Source organism: Oncorhynchus masou, chromosome 13, assembly GCF_036934945.1.
Source record: "Oncorhynchus masou masou isolate Uvic2021 chromosome 13, UVic_Omas_1.1, whole genome shotgun sequence".
Lineage (NCBI taxonomy): Eukaryota > Metazoa > Chordata > Actinopteri > Salmoniformes > Salmonidae > Oncorhynchus > Oncorhynchus masou.
This window is the reverse complement of record NC_088224.1, coordinates 17,699,648-17,720,198: the sequence shown is the minus strand read 5'-3', so window position 1 is coordinate 17,720,198 and position 20,551 is coordinate 17,699,648. Positions and strand designations below refer to the sequence as shown.

At 43.9% G+C, this 20,551-nt stretch overlaps 1 protein-coding gene across 14 annotated transcripts in view; it reads right to left on the bottom strand.

Moving 5' to 3' along the window:
• Positions 1-20,551, bottom strand: part of LOC135551840 (nuclear transcription factor Y subunit gamma-like) — a 61,977-nt gene that overhangs the window by 16,133 nt on the left and 25,293 nt on the right. The window contains exons 1-3 of one of the 14 annotated variants that reach the window (XM_064983088.1): positions 8,558-8,657; positions 7,619-7,813; positions 6,610-6,711 (exon numbers count right to left, since the gene is read on the bottom strand). The exons of 3 other annotated variants lie outside the window; for them this stretch is intronic. Coding sequence is in view for 6 of the 11 variants with exons in the window: in XM_064983083.1 (XP_064839155.1) it covers positions 2,372-2,492 (121 nt within the window). In the remaining 5 variants the exon portion in view is untranslated. Of the gene's footprint in view, positions 1-2,371; positions 5,306-6,609; positions 6,712-7,618; positions 7,814-8,557; positions 8,673-20,551 lie in introns of those variants that run through there. 10 more of the 14 variants (XM_064983087.1, XM_064983091.1, XM_064983086.1 and 7 more) reach the window with 10 other exon arrangements.

Here is a 20,551-nt window from a genome sequence, read left to right as displayed (position 1 = left end):
TTCATTTCAAGGTTGATTGAAGTCCTGTTGCAAATCACTAACCCGCTTCCCCTTAGCCGACAAAACAATCCCTGCATTCATGAGGGCACAGATGAAGATAACAATGATGGGATTTGTAGTCTTATGGTGGAGTCAGGCTAAGCCTACAATGAAGAACCAAATGCCCTTGTTTCTAGTTTACCATACCTGATCTGGTCTGAGTGGGAGAATGACAGAACAAACCATAAAGAACAGTATAGTGACACGCCTTCCGGGAACGCTGTTTCATTTGTCTACTTTGTACAGCTCCAAGGCAGACCAGCGTTTTAACAGCGGCGCCAGGAGTTGATCTTGTGATGGATGCAGTAGGAGAGGACATCCGTGTATGCATGTACTGTATGTACACTCCCGTTCAAAAGTTTGGGGTTACTTAGAAATGTCCTTGTGTTTGAAAGAAAAGCACATTTTTTGTCCATTAAAATAACATCTAATTGATCAGAAATACAGTCTAGACATTGTTAATGTTGTAAAGCCAGTTTGTGCTGTTCTGTGAAGGGAGTAGTACACAACGTTGTACGAGATCTTCCGTTTCTTGGCAAATTCTCACATGGAATAGCCTGACAAGTTTCAGAAGAAAGTTCTTTGTTTCTGGCCATTTTGAGCCTGGAATCGAACCCACAAATGCTGATGCTCCAGATACTAAACTAGTCTAAAGAAGGCCAGTTTTATTGCTTCTTTAAATCAGAACAACAGTTTTCAGCTTTGCTAACACAATTGCAAAAGAGTTTTCTAATGATCAATGAGCCTTTAATGGGCCTCTGTACGCCTCTGTAGATATTCCATTTTTATTTTTTATCTGCCGTTTCCAGCTACAACATTAACAATGTCTACACTGCATTTCTGATCAATTTTATGTTATTTTAATAATGGGCAAAAAATGTGATTTTCTTTCAAAAACAAGGACATTTCTAAGTGACCCCAAACTTTTGTTTTTACGTATGCTGTATGTGGGGGTGGCAGGTAGCCTGGTGGTTAGAGTGTTGGGCCAGAAACCAAAAGGTTGCTAGATCGAATCCCCGAACTGACAAGGTAAAAATCTGTTGTTCTGCCAACTGAACAAGGCAGTTAACCCACTGTTCCCCGGAAGGCCATCATTGTAAATAAGAATGTGTTCTTAGCCGACTTGCCTAGTTAAATAAAGGTTACATTTAAATAAATAAAAAATGTGTATGTGTATTCTCTCCAAATGGTAGCCAGATAAGAAATGATAATTAGACGATTCACTTAACACCATGACAGAGGACTATCTGGCTAATTACCACGGCAACAGTGGGATTTCTGTGGTGGCCCAGGGAGGAAATGGAGAGCGGGAACGGGAATTAAAAGAGCAAACACTTCAATTAATGAGCGATAAATTAATGAATTAATAAATAAACAAGTAGGACCTAACCGCCACAGCTGTCTCCACTTACCAAACACACACCAAACCTCAGCTGACTGAACTAAATAGCTCTGGAGCGGGGTTTTGCTCTCTCGTGGAGAGCATGTGATACAATTATTAATCTCACTGTGTGACCCTACGACCTTCAATATACACACGACGCCCGCCACAGACCAGTTCTCACGTCAATAGACAGCACTGTAGGCAATAAACCAGTCTCCTTCTGCAGTCTTAGCCTAGCAGAAACCTGATCCAATATCTACGAGTGAGCCTCTCCAAATGGGGACTGATGTCCTTGAAGAGGCAGTGACCAGCACATGTTCATTTGGAGCGTCAGGCTGTGGTGTTCAGTGTGATATAGAGGTAAAGAACAAAATAGTGCTATGTGGACATAGGGTCCAAGTAGAGAGACACACCAGTGCAGCCAAGTGTAACCAGTCACTGTTCACAATGAGTCATTTTAATAGATTTTTTCTACGATGGGTGCTGACGCAAACTAAAGGTATGTAAACTGTGTTCTATCTCCACTACACCGCTGATGATGTTGACTGGTTACACTTGGCTGCACTGGTGTGTCTCTCTACTTGGACCCTATGTCCACATAGCACTGTGACATGATGTAATGTGCTGTACTGTAATGTGCTGGGTCTTTGATATGTGTTCTTCTGCACTGCCATTACCCTGTTTTTTACTGTGCTGTGTTCCACTGTGCTATTCTGCACTGTGCTGGCGGTGCTATGCTGCACTGTGCTGGCGGTGCTATGCTGCACTGTGCTATGCTGCACTGTGCTATGCTGCACTGTGCTGGCGGTGCTATGCTGCACTGTGCTGGCGGTGCTATGCTGCACTGTGCTGGCGGTGCTATGCTGCACTGGCGGTGCTATGCTCTGCAGTTCTGTTGCCCTTCAGTGGTCAGAGAAGAGGAGATGGCGGTGTACAGTTTCTCCTGACCTGCTTCGTCGGCAACACTGACCATCCGCTGCCGCTTCTCCTGCATCCGTGTCTCCCCTTTCTCTCCTCTCTGAGAAAGTAAAATGGTGTTCAGCAGCCGGATCTGCTGAATCAGCAGCATTGTTGTCCTGCCAAGCCCAGCCCCTCTGCTCTCCCTGGCAGGTCGGCCACAGACACACTCACAGCAGTGGCATCAGCTTCAGGTCCAAACTGACAATGACACTCCATACCTGGGCCCTTCTGGGACTGAACTCGCCCTAGAACATCAGAAACAACTGGATAGGGGCAAGGAAAATGGTGGAAACTCTTCATCTAGTCCTCTCAGATCTCAACTAGAGACGATATTACCATTTTGTCTGTACTAGTCCTGTTCTTGTAGATTCTGCAAGGGGGGAGTCCGGGGTGCAAGAAAGGAGTGACTCTTCAGATTGGAGTGATGCACTGCAGGTAGCTGTTTCTGCATAGGGAGGTGTTCGCTGCTTAGGTAAATGCATCTATGTTTCTGCATAGGGAGGTGTTCGCTGCTTAGGTAAATGCATCTATGTTTCTGCATAGGGAGGTGTTCGCTGCTTAGGTAAATGCATCTATGTTTCTGCATAGGGAGGTGTTCGCTGCTTAGGTAAATGCATCTATGTTTCTGCATAGGGAGGTGTTCGCTGCTTAGGTAAATGCATCTATGTTTCTGCATAGGGAGGTGTTCGCTGCTTAGGTAAATGCATTATGTTTCTGCATAGGGAGGTGTTCGCTGCTTAGGTAAATGCATCTATGTTTCTGCATAGGGAGGTGTTCGCTGCTTAGGTAAATGCATCTATGTTTCTGCATAGGGAGGTGTTCGCTGCTCAGGTAAATGCATCTATGTTTCTGCATAGGGAGGTGTTCGCTGCTTAGGTAAATGCATCTATGTTTCTGCATAGGGAGGTGTTCGCTGCTTAGGTAAATGCATCTATGTTTCTGCATAGGGAGGTGTTCGCTGCTTAGGTAAATGCATCTATGTTTCTGCATAGGGAGGTGTTCGCTGCTTAGGTAAATGCATCTATGTTTCTGCATAGGGAGGTGTTCGCTGCTTAGGTAAATGCATCTATGTTTCTGCATAGGGAGGTGTTCGCTGCTTAGGTAAATGCATCTATGTTTCTGCATAGGGAGGTGTTCGCTGCTTAGGTAAATGCATCGCTGACGGAAAGAAAATGAATGAGTAACACTAATGATGAACACTGAGTTAATCGCTTCCTTAATGGCCTGGCTGGTGGATTTCAATGAGACAATTACGGTCATCCACAAGTCCATGACCATCACAACACTAGTTGGTCCTATTTCAAACCTCAAGCTTTAGAGTGCATTAACAACGTAATGCAACCACGGGGGAACTTCACAAAGGGAATAGATTTATTGACTAATGGACAATAAGTGTAGCCTAGCCTATAGCCTAGCCTATAGCCAAACCTTGGCCTGAGTGAGGACAACATCCAAAAAGGTGTTTTCTAATGTATTCCAATAACATCAGCAGGATATCAATAATAGGCTTCCATGGTATGCAGTAGTCTGTATTGTTTCAAGTAAGGCTAGCATGGAGCAGGTTAAAGGATAAAGATTTTGCAGTCATGGTAACATGACTCCTCCTGACTGGTTAAAAATGTTGACAGAAGTAGTTCTGGCTAACTCATAAATCCAGACTTGTGAAACTCCCCCAGGAGAGCCTGCACTGAATAACTCTGAAATGTTGAAGAAAAACAAGAATGCATTCAATGGTCAACTACATGCTCATGTGAGGGTTTATTTGGCTCTGGGCATTGTGTTGTTTTAACACTAACATGATTTGACATAATGTTACTCCTGGATTATTTTGTCAACCTCTAACTGGAATGACCTTTCGGAACAGAGGAATGTAGCCTACCCCTTTGCCTTTGGCCAACAACTAAAACATCTATTCCAAAAACAAAACGTGTAGTTCACTGTTTAACAGCCTGGAACTCCTACAGGAAATACATTATTTGGTAACCAAATGATTACATTTTCACAGATTTGTAATAGGTTGACAGGTGCTCAAAAGAGACATCTCGTGTCAATCCCACTTGCCACCTCCATTCTCCCCTCCTTGATTGTTGTGAAAATACTGAAGTGATGAGGGCAGATACAGAGTAATAGAGGTCACTAATCAGATCCTCCATCAGAGAAAGAGAGGAAAGAGAGAAAGAAAGGGAGAAAGAGAGGAGAGAGAAAGAAAGGAGAGAGAATTTCCACAAAGGACTGCAACAGGACAGGATGGGAATGTTAACTTTTTGTATTGTCGGAATAAAACTATATCCTTATAATGATCATTAAGGTAAGCTACTGCAAAATGTCAGGTGCAGGAGCACACAAACTGCAGTTATTCAACCAAAGGCAATGGCTAGGCTATATAAGCTAGCTAGGCTATCAGTAAATGATGTATGATAAGCCTACAGTGCAAACAGTAAGGGTACACGTTGCACAAGCTGCATGCAACGTCAATAGCGGAGGTCACATTCTAGAAGGATAACTGCCTTGGTCAACTCAAGGAAAGTCACTAAATACAAGCCCTCTGGGATTCTGTTTAGCAGAAAAACACTGTCCCGTTTTTGGGAATGTTATGGGGGGCAAATAAAACACAATTTCATGCTTCTTCTCCTCACGTTATGGATTGACATGGGAAGCTCAGTCAAGCTGCTTCATCCAGTGACATCAGCGGGGGGAAAGACTGGGAAGAACAAGTGTGAACATGAACATTTCTAAATAAAGCATTGAAAAAAAATTACTGATGGAAAAGAAACTGAAAAGAAAGAAAAAAACAGAAGAAGCAAAATCATGATTTTGAATCTTATTATGGGCAAGGCAGCAGTGGCATATCAAACCAAATGCACCTATATTCATTCAGGTCAGAGGTAAAAACACAACCCCCCCACACACACACACACACACACACACACACACACACACACACACACACACACACACACACACATAAGAGAACAGAAATTGGCAGTGTTGCAGCGTGCCGGGTAAATGATCTACTCAAGAACAAAATAGGAGCCCGGTTCTCGTTCTCAGCCAGTCAGTCAGTCAGTGAATTACAGACTAACCAAGAACACGTAGCTAGATCTGTATGAGCACGTTGTGATCAGTTTGCGGTGGATGCTGTGCTTGAAGAGAGCCGCGGCCTGTAATAATGTCTGACAGCCAGCCCTGACCCGTGTCAAAGTCGTCCATCCCACTGGCCCTGTGCTGTGCTCTGTCCCTGCAAACTTTGCCCTTGGTTCTGCTTCAAACCAACTCCAGGAAGAACTCGCTCCGCTCTGATCTCCCAAGGTCATTCAACAGAGGAGAGAGAGAAACCAGAGAGGGAGGGGGGAGCGAGAGAGCGGGAGGGGGAAAGAGAGGGGGGGGTGAGAGAGAGGGAGGGGGGAGCGAGAGAGAGGGTGGGGGGAGCGAGAGAGCGGGAGGGGGGAGCGAGAGAGAGAGGGGGAGCGAGAGAGCGGGTGGGGGAAAGAGAGAGGGAGGGGGAGCGAGAGAGAGGGAGGGGGGAGCGAGAGAGCAGGAGGGGGAAAGAGAGAGGGAGGGGGAGGGGGGGTGAGAGCGAGCAATAGAGAGTAGGAGGGGGAAAGAGAGAGGGAGGTGGAGCGAGAGAGAGGGAGGGAGGGGGAAAGAGAGAGCGGGGGGGAGAGAGGGAGGGGGAGGGGGGGTGAGACCGAGCAATAGAGAGAGTGAGACGGGGAAAGAGAGAACAGGTTTTTCAACTTTCACTGCAGCACTTGCATGGACGACCCCATTTTCATCACTTCTTTCCTTTGAGCACAAAGAAAGACATCTCTGTCCGCAAGTCCCTTATTCCTCATCCCTCACTGTCCTTTCATCCCTCTCTCCGCTGACAGAAAGACTGCGGGAGTCAGTCTCACATTCTTGTGACCTTCATCGAACAACTAGGCCCAGGCAGCTCTGGCACCCACTGCTGCTACCTGCATATTAGCCTCAATAACATAACACCACCAGCAACCTTTACCTGGCAGTTTGGCTCATGTTTTGACAACACACAACATTACATACACACTCAAAACTGGGCTGCCTGCAAGGGCAAAGGAATATGGCACACAAGACCTGTATGTAGCCACTTTAGCTGGAGAGTGTGCTTGCTGCAAGTATGTGTGTATGGTCGAGTGTGTCTGTGTGTTTGTTTGGATTTTCATTTACTTTCCCAACCATTTTGCTTACGATGCAGTCCCGCTCACCTGCAAATGATATTCAAATCTCATGCAAACAGTGACGGGAGCTGGGATTTGGCAGCCAGGGCTTCAGCTCTGGAGTTATTGTCCTCCGTCTCCCCAACGGGACTTCATTTTGTCAGAGAGAAAGGCACCAATAGAAACATTCAATGAGGGACAGAGCGAAAGATGTTATAAAGATTCCATCTAAAGAGAGCTCACAATCCCACATCAAAAACCCCACAACTACGAGGTATTGGATTGTCCCCCAAACATCCAGCAGTCAGCCCAGCAACCATCTTGCCCTCTCCATTGCATCACTGTCAGGCGAGTGTTAACTACTGGCCCTAGCTGGCCCTGGTCAGCAACCGCATTCACAGCACCGCAACCATCCTGGATGACTTTGAAGTCTGTCTCCCTGTGAGTACAGTGCTGGGCCGGTCTACCACAGCGCTACAGAGTCAATAACCAACACAGCCCAGAGAGAGAGAGACTAACAGCTGCTAACGTTCTGCTTGAAAGTCCAAAGTCAAAGCACAGCAGTAGCAGGGTCTCAAATAAACGCCAGCTACGGCTGTTCCACAGAACAAACAGCCTTATCCAATAGAACTTGTCTCAATATTAGTAGCCTACATTGTAGTGTTCATAGGAAAACATTAACATGACTCAAATCAACTGTGAAAAAATATATATACACATTCGTACCACTTTCACTTCTGCAAAATGCTAACTAAAGATATCAACAACACCGATCCTGTACTGGAGTGACAGTTGAAGGACATGAGGGTGGCCGGGCAGACTGCTGTCCGGTGCAGAAATAAACAACCAAAACACACACACACAGATTTCTCTCAAGGAGAAAAGTAGAGGACGACAGAAGAGGAGGAGGACAGAGAGAGCATCCCATCTCTGCAGAGAAAGAGATAGATAAAGACGAGAAGTGACAAAAGTACACATGGGTAGTGGAGGAGTCCTGCTGTGGTCTAGAACACAGCCAGGTCTGTGGTTACTAGTGTGTTTGAGTTGTCACACTTACCCTGTGCCCTTCATGCTGTGTAGTAGGCTGTGGAAGAGCAGGAGAGAGAAAGGCTGTACTCTACTCTGCATTGTAGAAGAGAGAGGGGTGGCTGGTTGACACAAAATCTCTGTAGCCCTCAACTTCCTCGGGCCCCGGAACCAGGAACAGACAAAAGGCAGTCTGCCCGTCCGCCGCCTTTACAAAGCATATAGCCTGCACGACAGAGAGAAGAGCATTCACCACCACCCCTTTACCCCTCCCCCTTAACTGAGTCTCCACCGCTCCCCCCACCACCCTCCTCCTCCTAAACACACACCCCTCTCTCCCGTTTCTCCTCTGACCAAGTCCCCATTTGCCCCACAGCTGAGCGTCTCCCTCTTTTTCTCCCTCTCTTCCTATCACTCGTTTCCTCTCTCTCTCGCTCTCCAGGACAGCGACCCTTTCATTTGTCATTCAGTTGACCCCTGCCTCAGCACACAGGACAAAAAAGAAAAAAAGAGTAGTGAAGGAGCGACAAACGGCAGAACAGCGGCACTCCAGCGTCCCAGTTAAAAATCTCCTCCTGCCTCCTTGCCCTTTAATATTCAAAAGTAATCAATCTCATCTGCAACATGATACTCAGATCCCGCCCCTGACCGGGGTCCTGCCCCGCTCTCAGACGATCCCCCAATGACAGAACAAAGGCCTTGCTTTCTATTGGCCGAGCCACATGCTCGTAGGCTCTGACACTTTCCACGCTCCTCCCCCTTCCTCCACCCAACCACCCATTTCACCGCTAGCCAACTTCCTGTTTTAAGTTACCTTGAGCTGAAGGATAGGGGTCAAGGAAAGAAACGAGGAAGAGAGAGAAAGAAGAACCAGACAAAAAAAGAAAGAAAGTTATTTTAAAAAAGTGCGTTAGAGTGAGTGAGGAAGTGGTGCGTTAGAGTGAGTGAGGAAGTGATGGAGGTTGCTTGCCTCTGCATTCTGTGTCCTCCAGTTGATCTTGCGTTTCTCATGGCTGTACGGAGAAGAAAGGAACCACTGGCTGCTCTCTCTGACAACTGTTCCCTGCTTATTTACAATGTCAAACTAAATGTCTCCCTGAGTCCCGCCTCCCCACAGCCCGGACTGGCCAGTGATGTAAGCAGCCCTGCCACCCCTGATTGGCCAAGGGGAGTGTCAGAATGGATGCCGCATGTTGAAGCCACATGATTTAAAGAGAAACGGCATGAGCAGACACTCCGCCTGATATGTGTGCATAGGCATAAAGTGCACACCCACAGGCACACACGCCTGTCCTTTCACTGTCACAGCAGGTAGAGGGGGAATCTCAACATCCAGGCTATGTACTACATCTTACGTCTGTTTAAGTTATAATAAACACAAAAACATAATTGAAAGGTATGCGTCCGTTCATTCACAAAAATGTACTAGAATAACTACTCATTACACAATGAACTTCATGTGAATTAATGAGGCGACACATCCATGCTATCTGATAGTAAGATCCAGATTCAGCAATAGATTAATGAAATACTGAATACCTAGCTCTAGGCTACTAATAAAAACATGTTTTGTTTTATTTTATAGGAGTAGTGGCTGGGGGTATATAAATGCTGTTGTTATCTGGCCAGGAGTTAGACAGTCAGCCATGCTGTTCTGTTATCTGATCAGGGGTTAAACAGACCATCAGCCATGCTGTTCTGTTATCTGGCCAGGAGTTAAACAGACAGACAGCCATGCTGTTCTGTTATCTGGCCAGGAGTTAAACAGACAGTCAGCCATGCTGTTCTGTTATCTGGCCAGGAGTTAAACAGACAGACAGCCATGCTGTTCTGTTATCTGGCCAGGAGTTAAACAGACAGACAGCCATGCTGTTCTGTTATCTGGCCAGGAGTTAAACAGACAGTCAGCCATGCTGTTCTGTTATCTGGCCAGGAGTTAAACAGACAGACAGCCATGCTGTTCTGTTATCTGGCCAGGAGTTAAACAGACAGTCAGCCATGCTGTTCTACAAAATAACCTTAACATTAGGATGATTAAAAGTAAAGCACTATAGGAATAGGGTGCCATTTGGGATGCAAGAATGGTGTTTGGAGGAGCACTGTATATGGTGTTTGGAGGAGCACTGTATATGGTGTTTGGAGGAGCACTGTATGGCTAAAAATCTGGTTAACAACAGATTAAGAAAATATCCTGGCACTGAAGTGAGAGATTTTATGTGAGGGGGGGCAAAGCAATTTGCTGAAACAGTTGCTTTTAGCTGGCAGTCTGCACAGATGATGGGGGAATGACCTGAGGATTATCCTGCATATTACCGCTGCAAATCCCTTACTGTACTGAGAAACAAGCCAGAGAGAGAGAGAGAACAAACTTGCTTCATTAATGAACAAACCAGGGGGAGGGGAGGCGGAAGGAAGGACAGAGGAGAGTGTTGCTACAGGAAGTGGGGGGGTGAAGAGCGAGAGAGAGCAAACCTTCTCCAATAATTAACAATCCAGTGAAAGGGGGAGGCGGAAAGAAGGACAGAAAGGAGAGTGCTGTTACAGGATGGGGGGGATCTCTTTCATATACCAGCTGTTTCAGAAAGGCACAGAAAAAAAAGTAAAAAACAAAAAATTTGGAAAAATAAAAGCAACCTAAAAGACCTAGAGCGGGGCGGACCTAGAGCGGGGCGGACCTAGAGCAGGGTGGACCGCAGGTGCTTTTATTTGGCCCCCCAAGTTCTGAGAAAAAAAATTAATAAAATTGTTGTGTGAAATTTTCATTGTTGGACATTAAAGATTGGAAAAACTCCAGGAAATCAGCTCGAAGTGATTTTAATTTAAGAAATCTGTTCCCAAGTATTCCCACGCATAATAGAGAGACACGTGACCGTATACAAATGTAAGAAAGGTTTGAAATGATTATGTTTTAGTCAAACATATCTATTTGGGCATCTTGCGATCAATCTGCAGTCTACAAATTATTTGTATTTATATTCCTGCCCCCCGACCATCTGTGGCTGAATCTTGTTGATGATCCCTGAACTAGTGGGTCTTCACACAGACTTTTTCGCAAAAATACCATTGGCTACACAAATTACTGCAATGACACGTCTCGACTGCTACCTCCGGAGTTAGAGCACAACACTAGCCTGACAGTTGTAAATGTAAACAGAATTGTCTCGTTGAGCAAACACTCAAAGTAAAAATTGTAATAGCAGAGAAATGTTTTTGAAACCGCTGAAATGTAGACATTTACCTTCTTCTTTAAAATGATTTCATTTAGTTTTACCTGAAATTGTAGTAACAGCCTGTTACATTCTGAAATTGCCGTCGTAGCTTTAAATATCAAGTGGTATTTTTTGTTTTTCTTGACTGCACTGAGCCACCGACATCCACGTCCAGGCAAGAAGCAACTCCCAAGGGAACTACCAATGTTTTAGGTGCAATTTGGTTTTGCCTCTTATAAAAGGCCTAAACACTTCCATGATATTTTTAAATAAAGCCTGGTTTGTTAAGGTAACTTGAATTTGCTAGTGTTAGCATAATGTCAGCACGTTGATGTGAGAAATAAATTATTTTGTTCAGCCAGGTATCTAGCTTAATAGCTGACGTTACCTAGCTGTGTACCCCAGGGTTTCCGTTAGCTGGCAATAGGTTTATAATACAAATGAAAAGCCAATAACTAAAACTGTTGCCGGCCATAATGACCTGTAGAAAAAAAATGGCAAAATAATAATTTTTATTCATTGATGGAAATACATTGGATCATCACGCTTATCAGTCTATAAGTTATTTGGATCATTTAGTGGAATTCAAATTCTCACACGCACATAGCGTGTGAATGGGATTTCTCCTGCTGCTGGTTGCTGCTGAAGTAAAACATGTGCTTTTGTAAGCATTCAATGCGCAAAAATTCTAAATGCAATCATGTTAAAAACTATTTTGGTGTAAGATTAAAAAGAGCTACTAGTTTTATTTCATAACTGGTAATTGAAGCACACCTCCCATTCACCATCAAGTGCAGGCAACAGGCTGTCAGCACGTCACACAACACTTTACAATGTGAGCTGGAAGCAGTATGCATTTTGAAATCATATAGTACTTAATTGTTTAACCATTCATGTTTTATTTCATATTATGAGAAATGTCTTACTCTGCTTCAAAGTAGCCTATAGGCAAAATCCCACCATGGAAATGTGGAGGCAATTCAATTAGAAAGACTTCAAAGGTTGTCCGTGAATTAAGTTTGCGGAAGCTTACAATTCATCCTACCATTTCTACCGTTCTGCATGCAAGTTATGATAGGCATTTTCGCAGAAAAGTTTCAATTCAATAATATGGTTTTTCATTCTCAAAATCCTTCTCACGTGGTTCATCATAAAAATCTGAATTAAAATGAGAAACATCTAAAAAAGTTTCAAAGTCAACTAATCCGAGATCACCAGCCTCTACCATACGGACAGATTGATACACCGTGATCCATTGGCAGCTAAAGAAATGAACGCATGGATCTCATAGCCTGTAGGCCAATGCAGCTATTGAACGTTTCCAACGTTGCAGGAGCTGTGTTTACTTTACTTTGTTCCGGGACAATGTGGACCGTGTTGACTTTCAATGTAGCAACTGCTTGCTTGCAGAGGACTACAGGAGCGAATTAGCCACTCTTAGCAAGCAAGTAGCAAACCTACTGGGGAACCCACGGCCACCGACTTTTACTTTTTCTTCCACCCCAGTAGCCGGATGCTGCTCTGGTCTGGTGAAAGTTTCTCCGCCGTGTCAGCTCTCCACAGTCGAATGGCCGGTGATAGGCAGGGTTCCATCCCTGAAGGGGTCTCCCCCTTCCCTGGAGGATAGAGCTGATCTCAACCCAACCAACCAGCCATAGAGGTACGTCACTCGCCGTGGAATTCAAAGAAGGCGTCCTCTGGCAACGGGGATCTCCATGGAGATGTTGAGCCTGGAACTGACACAGACCAGAAACAGCTTTGCCGCACTGGATCCAGAGGTTCCAGCGCCTTCGTCCGTGGTGGCTTCCCAATTAAGCTCGGATCCGGAGGTACCTGCGTCTTCGGTTCTGTCTCCCTCTCCGGTGGCTTCTACCTCAGGTTCAGATCCTAGGAGCTGCTTGAGAGACCGGGCCATTCAACATCACCAGCTGTCGTCATAGGCAGCTCTATGGTGAGAAACATTTTGGTCCCCAAGGCAAAAACCCTGTGCTACCCAGGAACACGAGTACAGGAAATAACAAGGATTCTTCCGACTGTTCTACCACAGATGCTGGGAGCTGACACTGTTGTAGTCCATGTGGGGTCAAACGGCATCAGGAGGGCTAGCTCGGAACATTTGAAAATGGATTTTAAAGACTGATTTTAGCATTAAAAGACTCCAAAAACAGCCAACAATTTCAGGTCCAGTACCATCGTTGGGCCACGGGTGTGAAAGACTCAGCAGATTGCTGGCATTACATATCTGGCTAAACTACTGTAGTTCTGCTGGAGTCACTTTTAGTGATAACTTTGACACCTTCTGGAAACAGAAGATACTCTACAGGAATGAGTCCACCCGAATCATCTTGGCTCCTGGACTCGCATTGCAAGATAGAGTTGAAAAAATGACTGGTAAATGATCCAAGAACAGCTCAGTTAATCCCTACCACTGTGGCAATGAGTCGTCATAATGCTGCATCAAATGTACAGTTGAAGTCGGAAGTTTACATACACCTTAGCCAAATACATTTAAACTCAGTTTCACAATTCCTGACATTTAATCCGAGTAAAAATTCCCTGTCTTAGGTCAGTTAGGATAACCACTTTATTTTAAGAATGTGAAATGTCAGAAAAATACTAGAGAATGATTTATTTCAGCTTTTATTTCTTTAATTCCCAAAGGGTCAGAAGTGTACATACACTCAATTAGCATTTGGTAGCATTGCCTTTAAATTGTTTAACTTGGGTCAAACCTGTCGGGTAGCCTTCCACAAGCTTTCCACAATAAGTTGAGTGAATTTTGGCCTATTCCTCCTGACAGAGCTGGTGTAACTGAGTCAGGTTTGTAGGCCTCCTTGCTCGCCCACACTTTTTCCAGTTTTGCCCACAAATTGTCTATAGGATTGAGGTTAGGGCTTTGTGATGGCCACTCCAATACCTTGACTGTTATCCTTAAGCCATTTTGCCACAACTTTGGAAGTATGCTGGGGATATTGTCCATTTGGAAGACCCATTTGCGACCAAGCTTTAACTTCCTGACTGATGTCTTGAGATGTTGCTTCAATATATCCACCATTTTCCTTCCTCATGACGCCACCTATTTTGTGAAGTGCACCAGTCCCTCCTGCAGCAAAACACCCCCACAACATGATGTTGCCACCACCGTGTTTCACAGTTGGGATGGCGTCCTGCAGCTTGCAAGCCTCCCCTTTTTCCTCCAAACATAATGATGGTCATTATGGCCAAACAGTTGTATTTTTGTTTCATCCGACCAGAGGACATTTCTCCAAAAAGTATGATCTTTGTCCCCATGTGCAGTTGCAAACCGTAGTCTGGCTTTTTTATGACGGTTTTGGAGCAGTGACTTCTTCCTTACTGAGCAGCCTTTCAGGTAATGTCAATATAGGACTCGTTTTACTGTGGATATAGATACTTTTGTACCGGTTTCCTCCAGCATCTTCACAAGGTCCTTTGCTGTTTTTCTGGGATTGATTTGAACTTTTTGCAACAAAGTACATTCATCTCTAGGAGACAGAACGCGTCTCCTTCCTGAGCGGTATGATGGCTGCGTGGTCCCATGGTGTTTATACTTCCGTACCATTGTTTGTACAGATGAACGTGGTACCTTCAGCCATTTGGAAATTGCTCCCAAGGATGAACTAGACTTGTGGGGGTCTATAATTTTTTGGCTGATTTATTTTGATTTTCCCATGATGTCAAGCAAAGAGGCACTGAGTTTGAAGGCAGGCCTTTAAATACATCCACAGGTACAACTCCAATTGACTCAAATGATGTCAATTAGCCTATGACATCATTTTCTGGAATTTTCCAAGCGGTTTAAAGGCACAGTCAAGTTAGTGTATGTAAACTTCTAACCCACTGGAATTGTAATACAGTGAATTATAAGTGAAATAATCTGTCTGTAAACAATTGTTGGAAAATTACTTGTGTCATGCACAAAGTAGATGTCCTAATTGACTTGCCAAAACTATAGTTTGTTAGTCAGAAATTTGTGGAGTGGTTGAAAAACAAGTTATAATGACTCCAACCTAAGTGTGTTAACTTCCGACTTCAACTGTACATGATCATAGGGACATTGGCAAACACAATGCAAGTAATTTAATTTATTTACACCTAATTGCACCGATAACATCTGTTTATCCTACAGCTATTGTAAGCCGTAATCATGAGCCTATAAATCAGAGTTACACTGTTAGCACTGATCACTTTATGCAGCTCACCCTGCACTATCATCTCCAATGTAAATAACATGAGTAAGTCTACCTCTGATAAGCTTCCCAGTAATGCATTAAAAACAATCAAGCAACCCAGAAAAGTGCTTTAAAAGAGCCCATATTAACATATGTAGCCGAAGAAACAAGGTCCATGAAGTCAATAACTTGCTTGTAACAGATGGCATTCATATTCTGACTATCTCTGACACTCACTTAGATAATACCTTTGATGATACAGTGGTAGCAATACATGGTTATAACATCTATGGAAAATACAGAAATTTCTACGGCGGCAGTGTTGCGGTCTATACTCAGATCCACATTCCTGTAAAGCTTAGAGACGATCTAATATTAAATTCTGTTGAAGTAATATGCTTACAGGTTCATCTACCTCACCTAAAGCCTATTCTTGTGGGTAGCCGCTATAGACCACCAAGTGCTAACAGTCAGTATCTGGATAATGTGTGTGGAATGCTTGATAATGTATGTGATATCAACAGAGAAGTATATTTTCTGGGTGATTTAAATATTGGACTGGCTATCATCAAGCTGCCCACTCAGGAAAAGACTTAAACAGGTTAGTTACAAACAGCACAGGAATTAAATCATCAACATGTATTGATCACATCTTAACTAATGCTTCAGATATGTGTTAAAGCAGTATCCAAATCCATAGGATGTGGTGATCACAATATAATAGCCATCTCTGGGAAAACCAACGTTCCAAAGGCTGGGCCTAATATAGTGTATAAGAGGTCGTACGAGAAGTTTTGTAGTGATTCATATGTTGTTGATGTAAAGAATATTTGCTGATATGTGGTGTGTAAATAAGGAGCAACCAGACGCTGCAGTTGACACATTTATGAAAATACTTATTCCAGTTCCTAATAACCACGCACTCATTAGGAAAATGACTGTAAAAACAGTTAAATCCCCTTGGACTGATGAGGAATTGAAAAATTGTATGGTTGAGAGAGATGAGGCAAAGGGAATGGCAATTAAGTCTGGCAGTCCAACTGATTGGCAAACGTACTGCAAATTAAGAAAGCATGTAACTAAATAAAAATACACTATGAAACAAAGATAAATTATATAAAGACTGATAGCTTTTTTTACTTTGGGCTAATTCCAATACCCAAGAATAGTAAAGCCCCCTTTACTGGCTCAAATAGCCGACCAATCAGCCTGTTACCAACCCTTAGTAAACTTCTGGAAAAAATGGTTTGACCAGATACAATGCTAATTTACAGTAAAATTTACAACAGATTTTCAGCATGTTTATAGAGAAAGACACTCAACAAGCACAGCACTTACACAAATGACTGATGGTTGGCTGAGAGAAATTGATGATAAAATTATTGTGGGGTCTGTCTTGTTAGACTTCAGTGCAGCTTTTGACAATATCGATCATAGTCTGCTGCTGGAAAAACCTGTGTGTTATGGCTTTACACCCCCTGCTATAATGTGGTTAAAGAGTTACTTGTCTAACAGAGCACAGAGGGTGTTCTTTAATGGAAGCCTATCAAATATAATGTAGTTAGAATCAGGAATTCCCCAGGGTAGATGTTTAGGCCTCTTGCTTTTTTCAATTTTTACTAACAACATGCCACTGACTTTGAGTAAAGACAGAGTTTCTATGTATGCGGATGACTCAACACGTTACACGTCAGCTACTACAGCGACTGAAATGACTGCAACACTCAACAAAGAGCTGCGGTTTTTGAGTGGGTGGCAAGGAATAAGTTAGCCCTAAATATCTCAAACTAAAAGCATTGTATTTGGAACATAATAAACTCACTAAACCCTAAACCCCAACTAAACATTGTAATAAATAATGTGGAAATTGAGCAAGTTGAGATGACTAAAATGCTTGGAGTAACACTAGATTGTAAACTGTCATGGTCAAAACATATTGATGCAGTAGTGGCTAAGATTGGGAGAAGTCTGTCCATAATAAAGCGATGCTCTGCCTTCGTAACAACACTATCAACAAGGCAGGTCCTACAGGCCCTAGTTTTGTTGCACCTTGACTACTGTTCAGTCGTTTGGTCAGGTGCCACAAAAAAGGACTTTGAAAATTGCAATTGGCTCAGAACAGGGCAGCATGGCTGGCCCTTGGATGTACACCGAGAGCTAATATTAATAATATGCATGTCAATCTCTCATGGCTAAAAGTGGAGGAGAGATTGACTTCATCACTACTTTTATTTATGAGAGATTGACATGTTGAATGCACCGAGCTGTCTGTCTAAACTACAGGCACACAGCTCAGACACCCCACAAGACATGCCACAAGAGGGCTCTTCACAGTCCTCAAGTCCAGAACAGACTATGGGAGGCACACAGTACTACATAGAGCCATGACTACATTGAACATAATTTCACATCAAGTAACTGACGCAAGCAGTAAAATTAGATGTAAAAAACTGATTAAAAAACACCTTACAGAACAGCAGGGACTGTGAAGCAACACAAACATGGCACAGACACATGCATACACACACTATACATACACAAGGCTTTAGTACTCTAGATAAGTGGTAGTGGTGGATTTAAAAAAAAGGTTTTATTTCACCTTTATTTAACCAAGTAGGCTAGTTGAGAACAAGTTCTCATTTACAACTGCGACCTGGCCAAGATAAAGCATAGCAGTTCAACACATACAACAACACAGAGTTCCACATGGAACAAACATACAGTTAATAATACAGTAGAAAAAAAGAAAACAAAAAGTCTATATACAGTGAGTGCAAATGAGGTAAGATAAGGGAGTTAAGGCAATAAATAGGCCATGGTGGATTAGTAATTACAACATAGCAATTGAACACTGGAATGGTAGAAGATGAATGTGCAAGTAGAGATACATGGGTGCAAAGGCGCAAGATAAATAAATAAATAAATACAGTATGGGGATGAGGTAGTTGGATGGGCTATTTACAGATGGGCAATGTACAGGTGCAGTAATCTGTGAGCTGCTCTGACAGCTGGTGCTTAAAGCTAGTGAGGGAGATATGAGTCTCCAGCTTCAGTGATTTTTGCAGTTTGTTCCAGTCATTGGCAGCAGAGGACTGGAAGGAAAGGCGGCCAAAGGATGAATTGGCTTTGGGGGTGACCAGTGAGATATACCTGCTGGGGCGCATGCTAAGTGTGGCTGCTGCTATGGTGACCAGTGAGCTGAGATTAGACGGGGCTCTACCTAGCAGGGTCTTGTAGATGACCTGGAGCCAGTGGGTTTGGCGACGAGAGTGAAGCGAGGGCCAGCCAACGAGAGTGTACAGGTTGCAGTGGTGGGTAGTATATGGGGCTTTGGTGACAAAACGGATTTCACTGTGATAGACTGCATCCAATTTGTTGAGTAGAGTGTTGGAGGCTATTTTATAAATGACATCGCCGAAGTCGAGGATCGGTAGGATGGTCCGTTTTACGAGGGTATGTTTGGCAGCATGAGTATAGGATGCTTTGCTGCGAAATAGGACGCAGATTCTAGATTTGATTTTGGATTGGAGATGCTTAATGTGAGTCTGGAAGGAGAGTTTACAGTCTAACCAGACACCTAGGTATTTGTAGTTATCCACATATTCTAAGTCAGAGCCATCCAGAGTAGTGATGCTGGACGGGGGGGGGGCAGGTACGGGCAGTGATCGGTTGAAGAGTATGCATTTACTTTTACTTGCATTTAAGAGCAGTTGGAGGTCACAGAATGAGAGTTGTATGGCATTGAAGCTCATTTGGAGGTTAGTGAACACAATAATTTGAGAAACCAATGCTGTTGAGTCTACCAATAAGAATGTGGTGATTGACAGAGTCGAAAGCCTTGGCCAGGTCGATGAATATGGCTGCACAGTAATGTCTCTTATCGATGGCGGTTATGATATCATTTAGGACCTTGAGCGTGGCTGAGGTGCACCCATGATCAGCTCTGACACCAGAATGCATAGCAGAGAAGGTACGTGAGATTCAAAATGGTCAGTAATCTGTTAACTTGACTTTCGAAGACCTTAGAAAGGCAGGGTAGAATAGATATAGGTCTGCAGGGAGCACGTGATGCCTGCAGAGCTGGGCAGACATTGACAAACCGAGCTCTTCAAAGTTATTCTATTATTACCTAAATAACAACATTGAAACAATATTCTAACACCGGCTGATAAATTGTCTAGTACTTACCTTCCCAAAGAGCCATGGACCTCCGACCAAGAGGCAAGAAGGACGACCAAAACGTAGTTGATTCCCAAGATAACGATACAGCTAGCAAGATTAGCATTAGCCCTCATAACTCAGATGACAGTTCCAGACTGTTGCTCTCGGCAGGCTCGCTGGCTACTCTCCTCCGGAAAATTCAGGATGGTAACAAAGGTCTTTCTATGAAAATGGATAAGAAATTGCCTGAACTCCATTCAGCCATTGACGACTTGAAATCCTCCATGAATGATCTCCTTTTGAGAACGACTGAGGCAGAGTTGAGCATTAGCACAGATACCATCACTCAACATGACCAGGTTCTGATACAACTGCAGAAGGACAATGCCTACCTCAAAAACAAGGTAGATCAGATGGAGAACCAGAGCAGACGTAGTAATATCCGTGTGGTGGGATTGAAAGAGGGCAGCGAGGGCCGTGACCCGGTCCGTTTCTTCACTCAATGGATCCCGGATGTCCTAGGCATAATCAACTTCACCAAGCCGCTGGAAATCGAACAAGCCCACAGAACATCAGCGTCGAAACCCCGGCCAGATGAGCCCCCACGGGACGCCCTGATCAGGTTCCTCCGTTTCCAAGACAGAGAGAAGATACTGCAACTCGCAAGAGCCAAAGGTGACATCACCATCGATGGCAAGAGGGTCAGCCTTTTCCCGGATATGAGCGCGGATCTCGCCAGACGTCGCAAGCAGTTCAGACCTGCTGCCAAAGCACTGAAGGAGAAGAACATCACCAGCTACCTCATCCACCCTGCGCGGATGAAAGTTCAGTACAAAGGCCGAAGCCATCTCTTCAACACACCGGGAGAAGTGTTCACTTTTCTCAAAGAACTGAACAGCCTCTGAACCAGGAAGGACTCTCTGGGGGATAAGATGCAGTTTGTTTGTTTTCTCTTATCCGGACTGAACTTCTGATATCTTCTTGGAATTTGGATCAGTTTACCCCGCTAATAATTGATTTGTACATTTTCAACTAACTGTTTTTCCCCCGGGTGAGTTCTATTACATTTACAGGAGAGTATATTTTGGTTTAATCGATATCCACTGGGCGAAGTAAATAAGTGGGCTTAGGCCCACTGCTTTCCCCCCCATTTATGTTAATCTTCCGAAAAGAGACTCAAGCAGCCCTTACCGTGGGCAGTAAATATTCAGCCATAAATGTCTATTCACAACGTTTGTTTTCAACTTAGAGAGCTTGCAGGTTTTAGTTTACGCCAAGGTTTAGCTAGTAAGAGCAAGATGGAAAGCGAGCAGCAACGTATCTCTGCAAGTGTATTCATGTTTGATTGTTGGGATTGCTGTTTTAGTCTGACAATCGGGATGGGTGGGATTTTTTTTCTTTCCT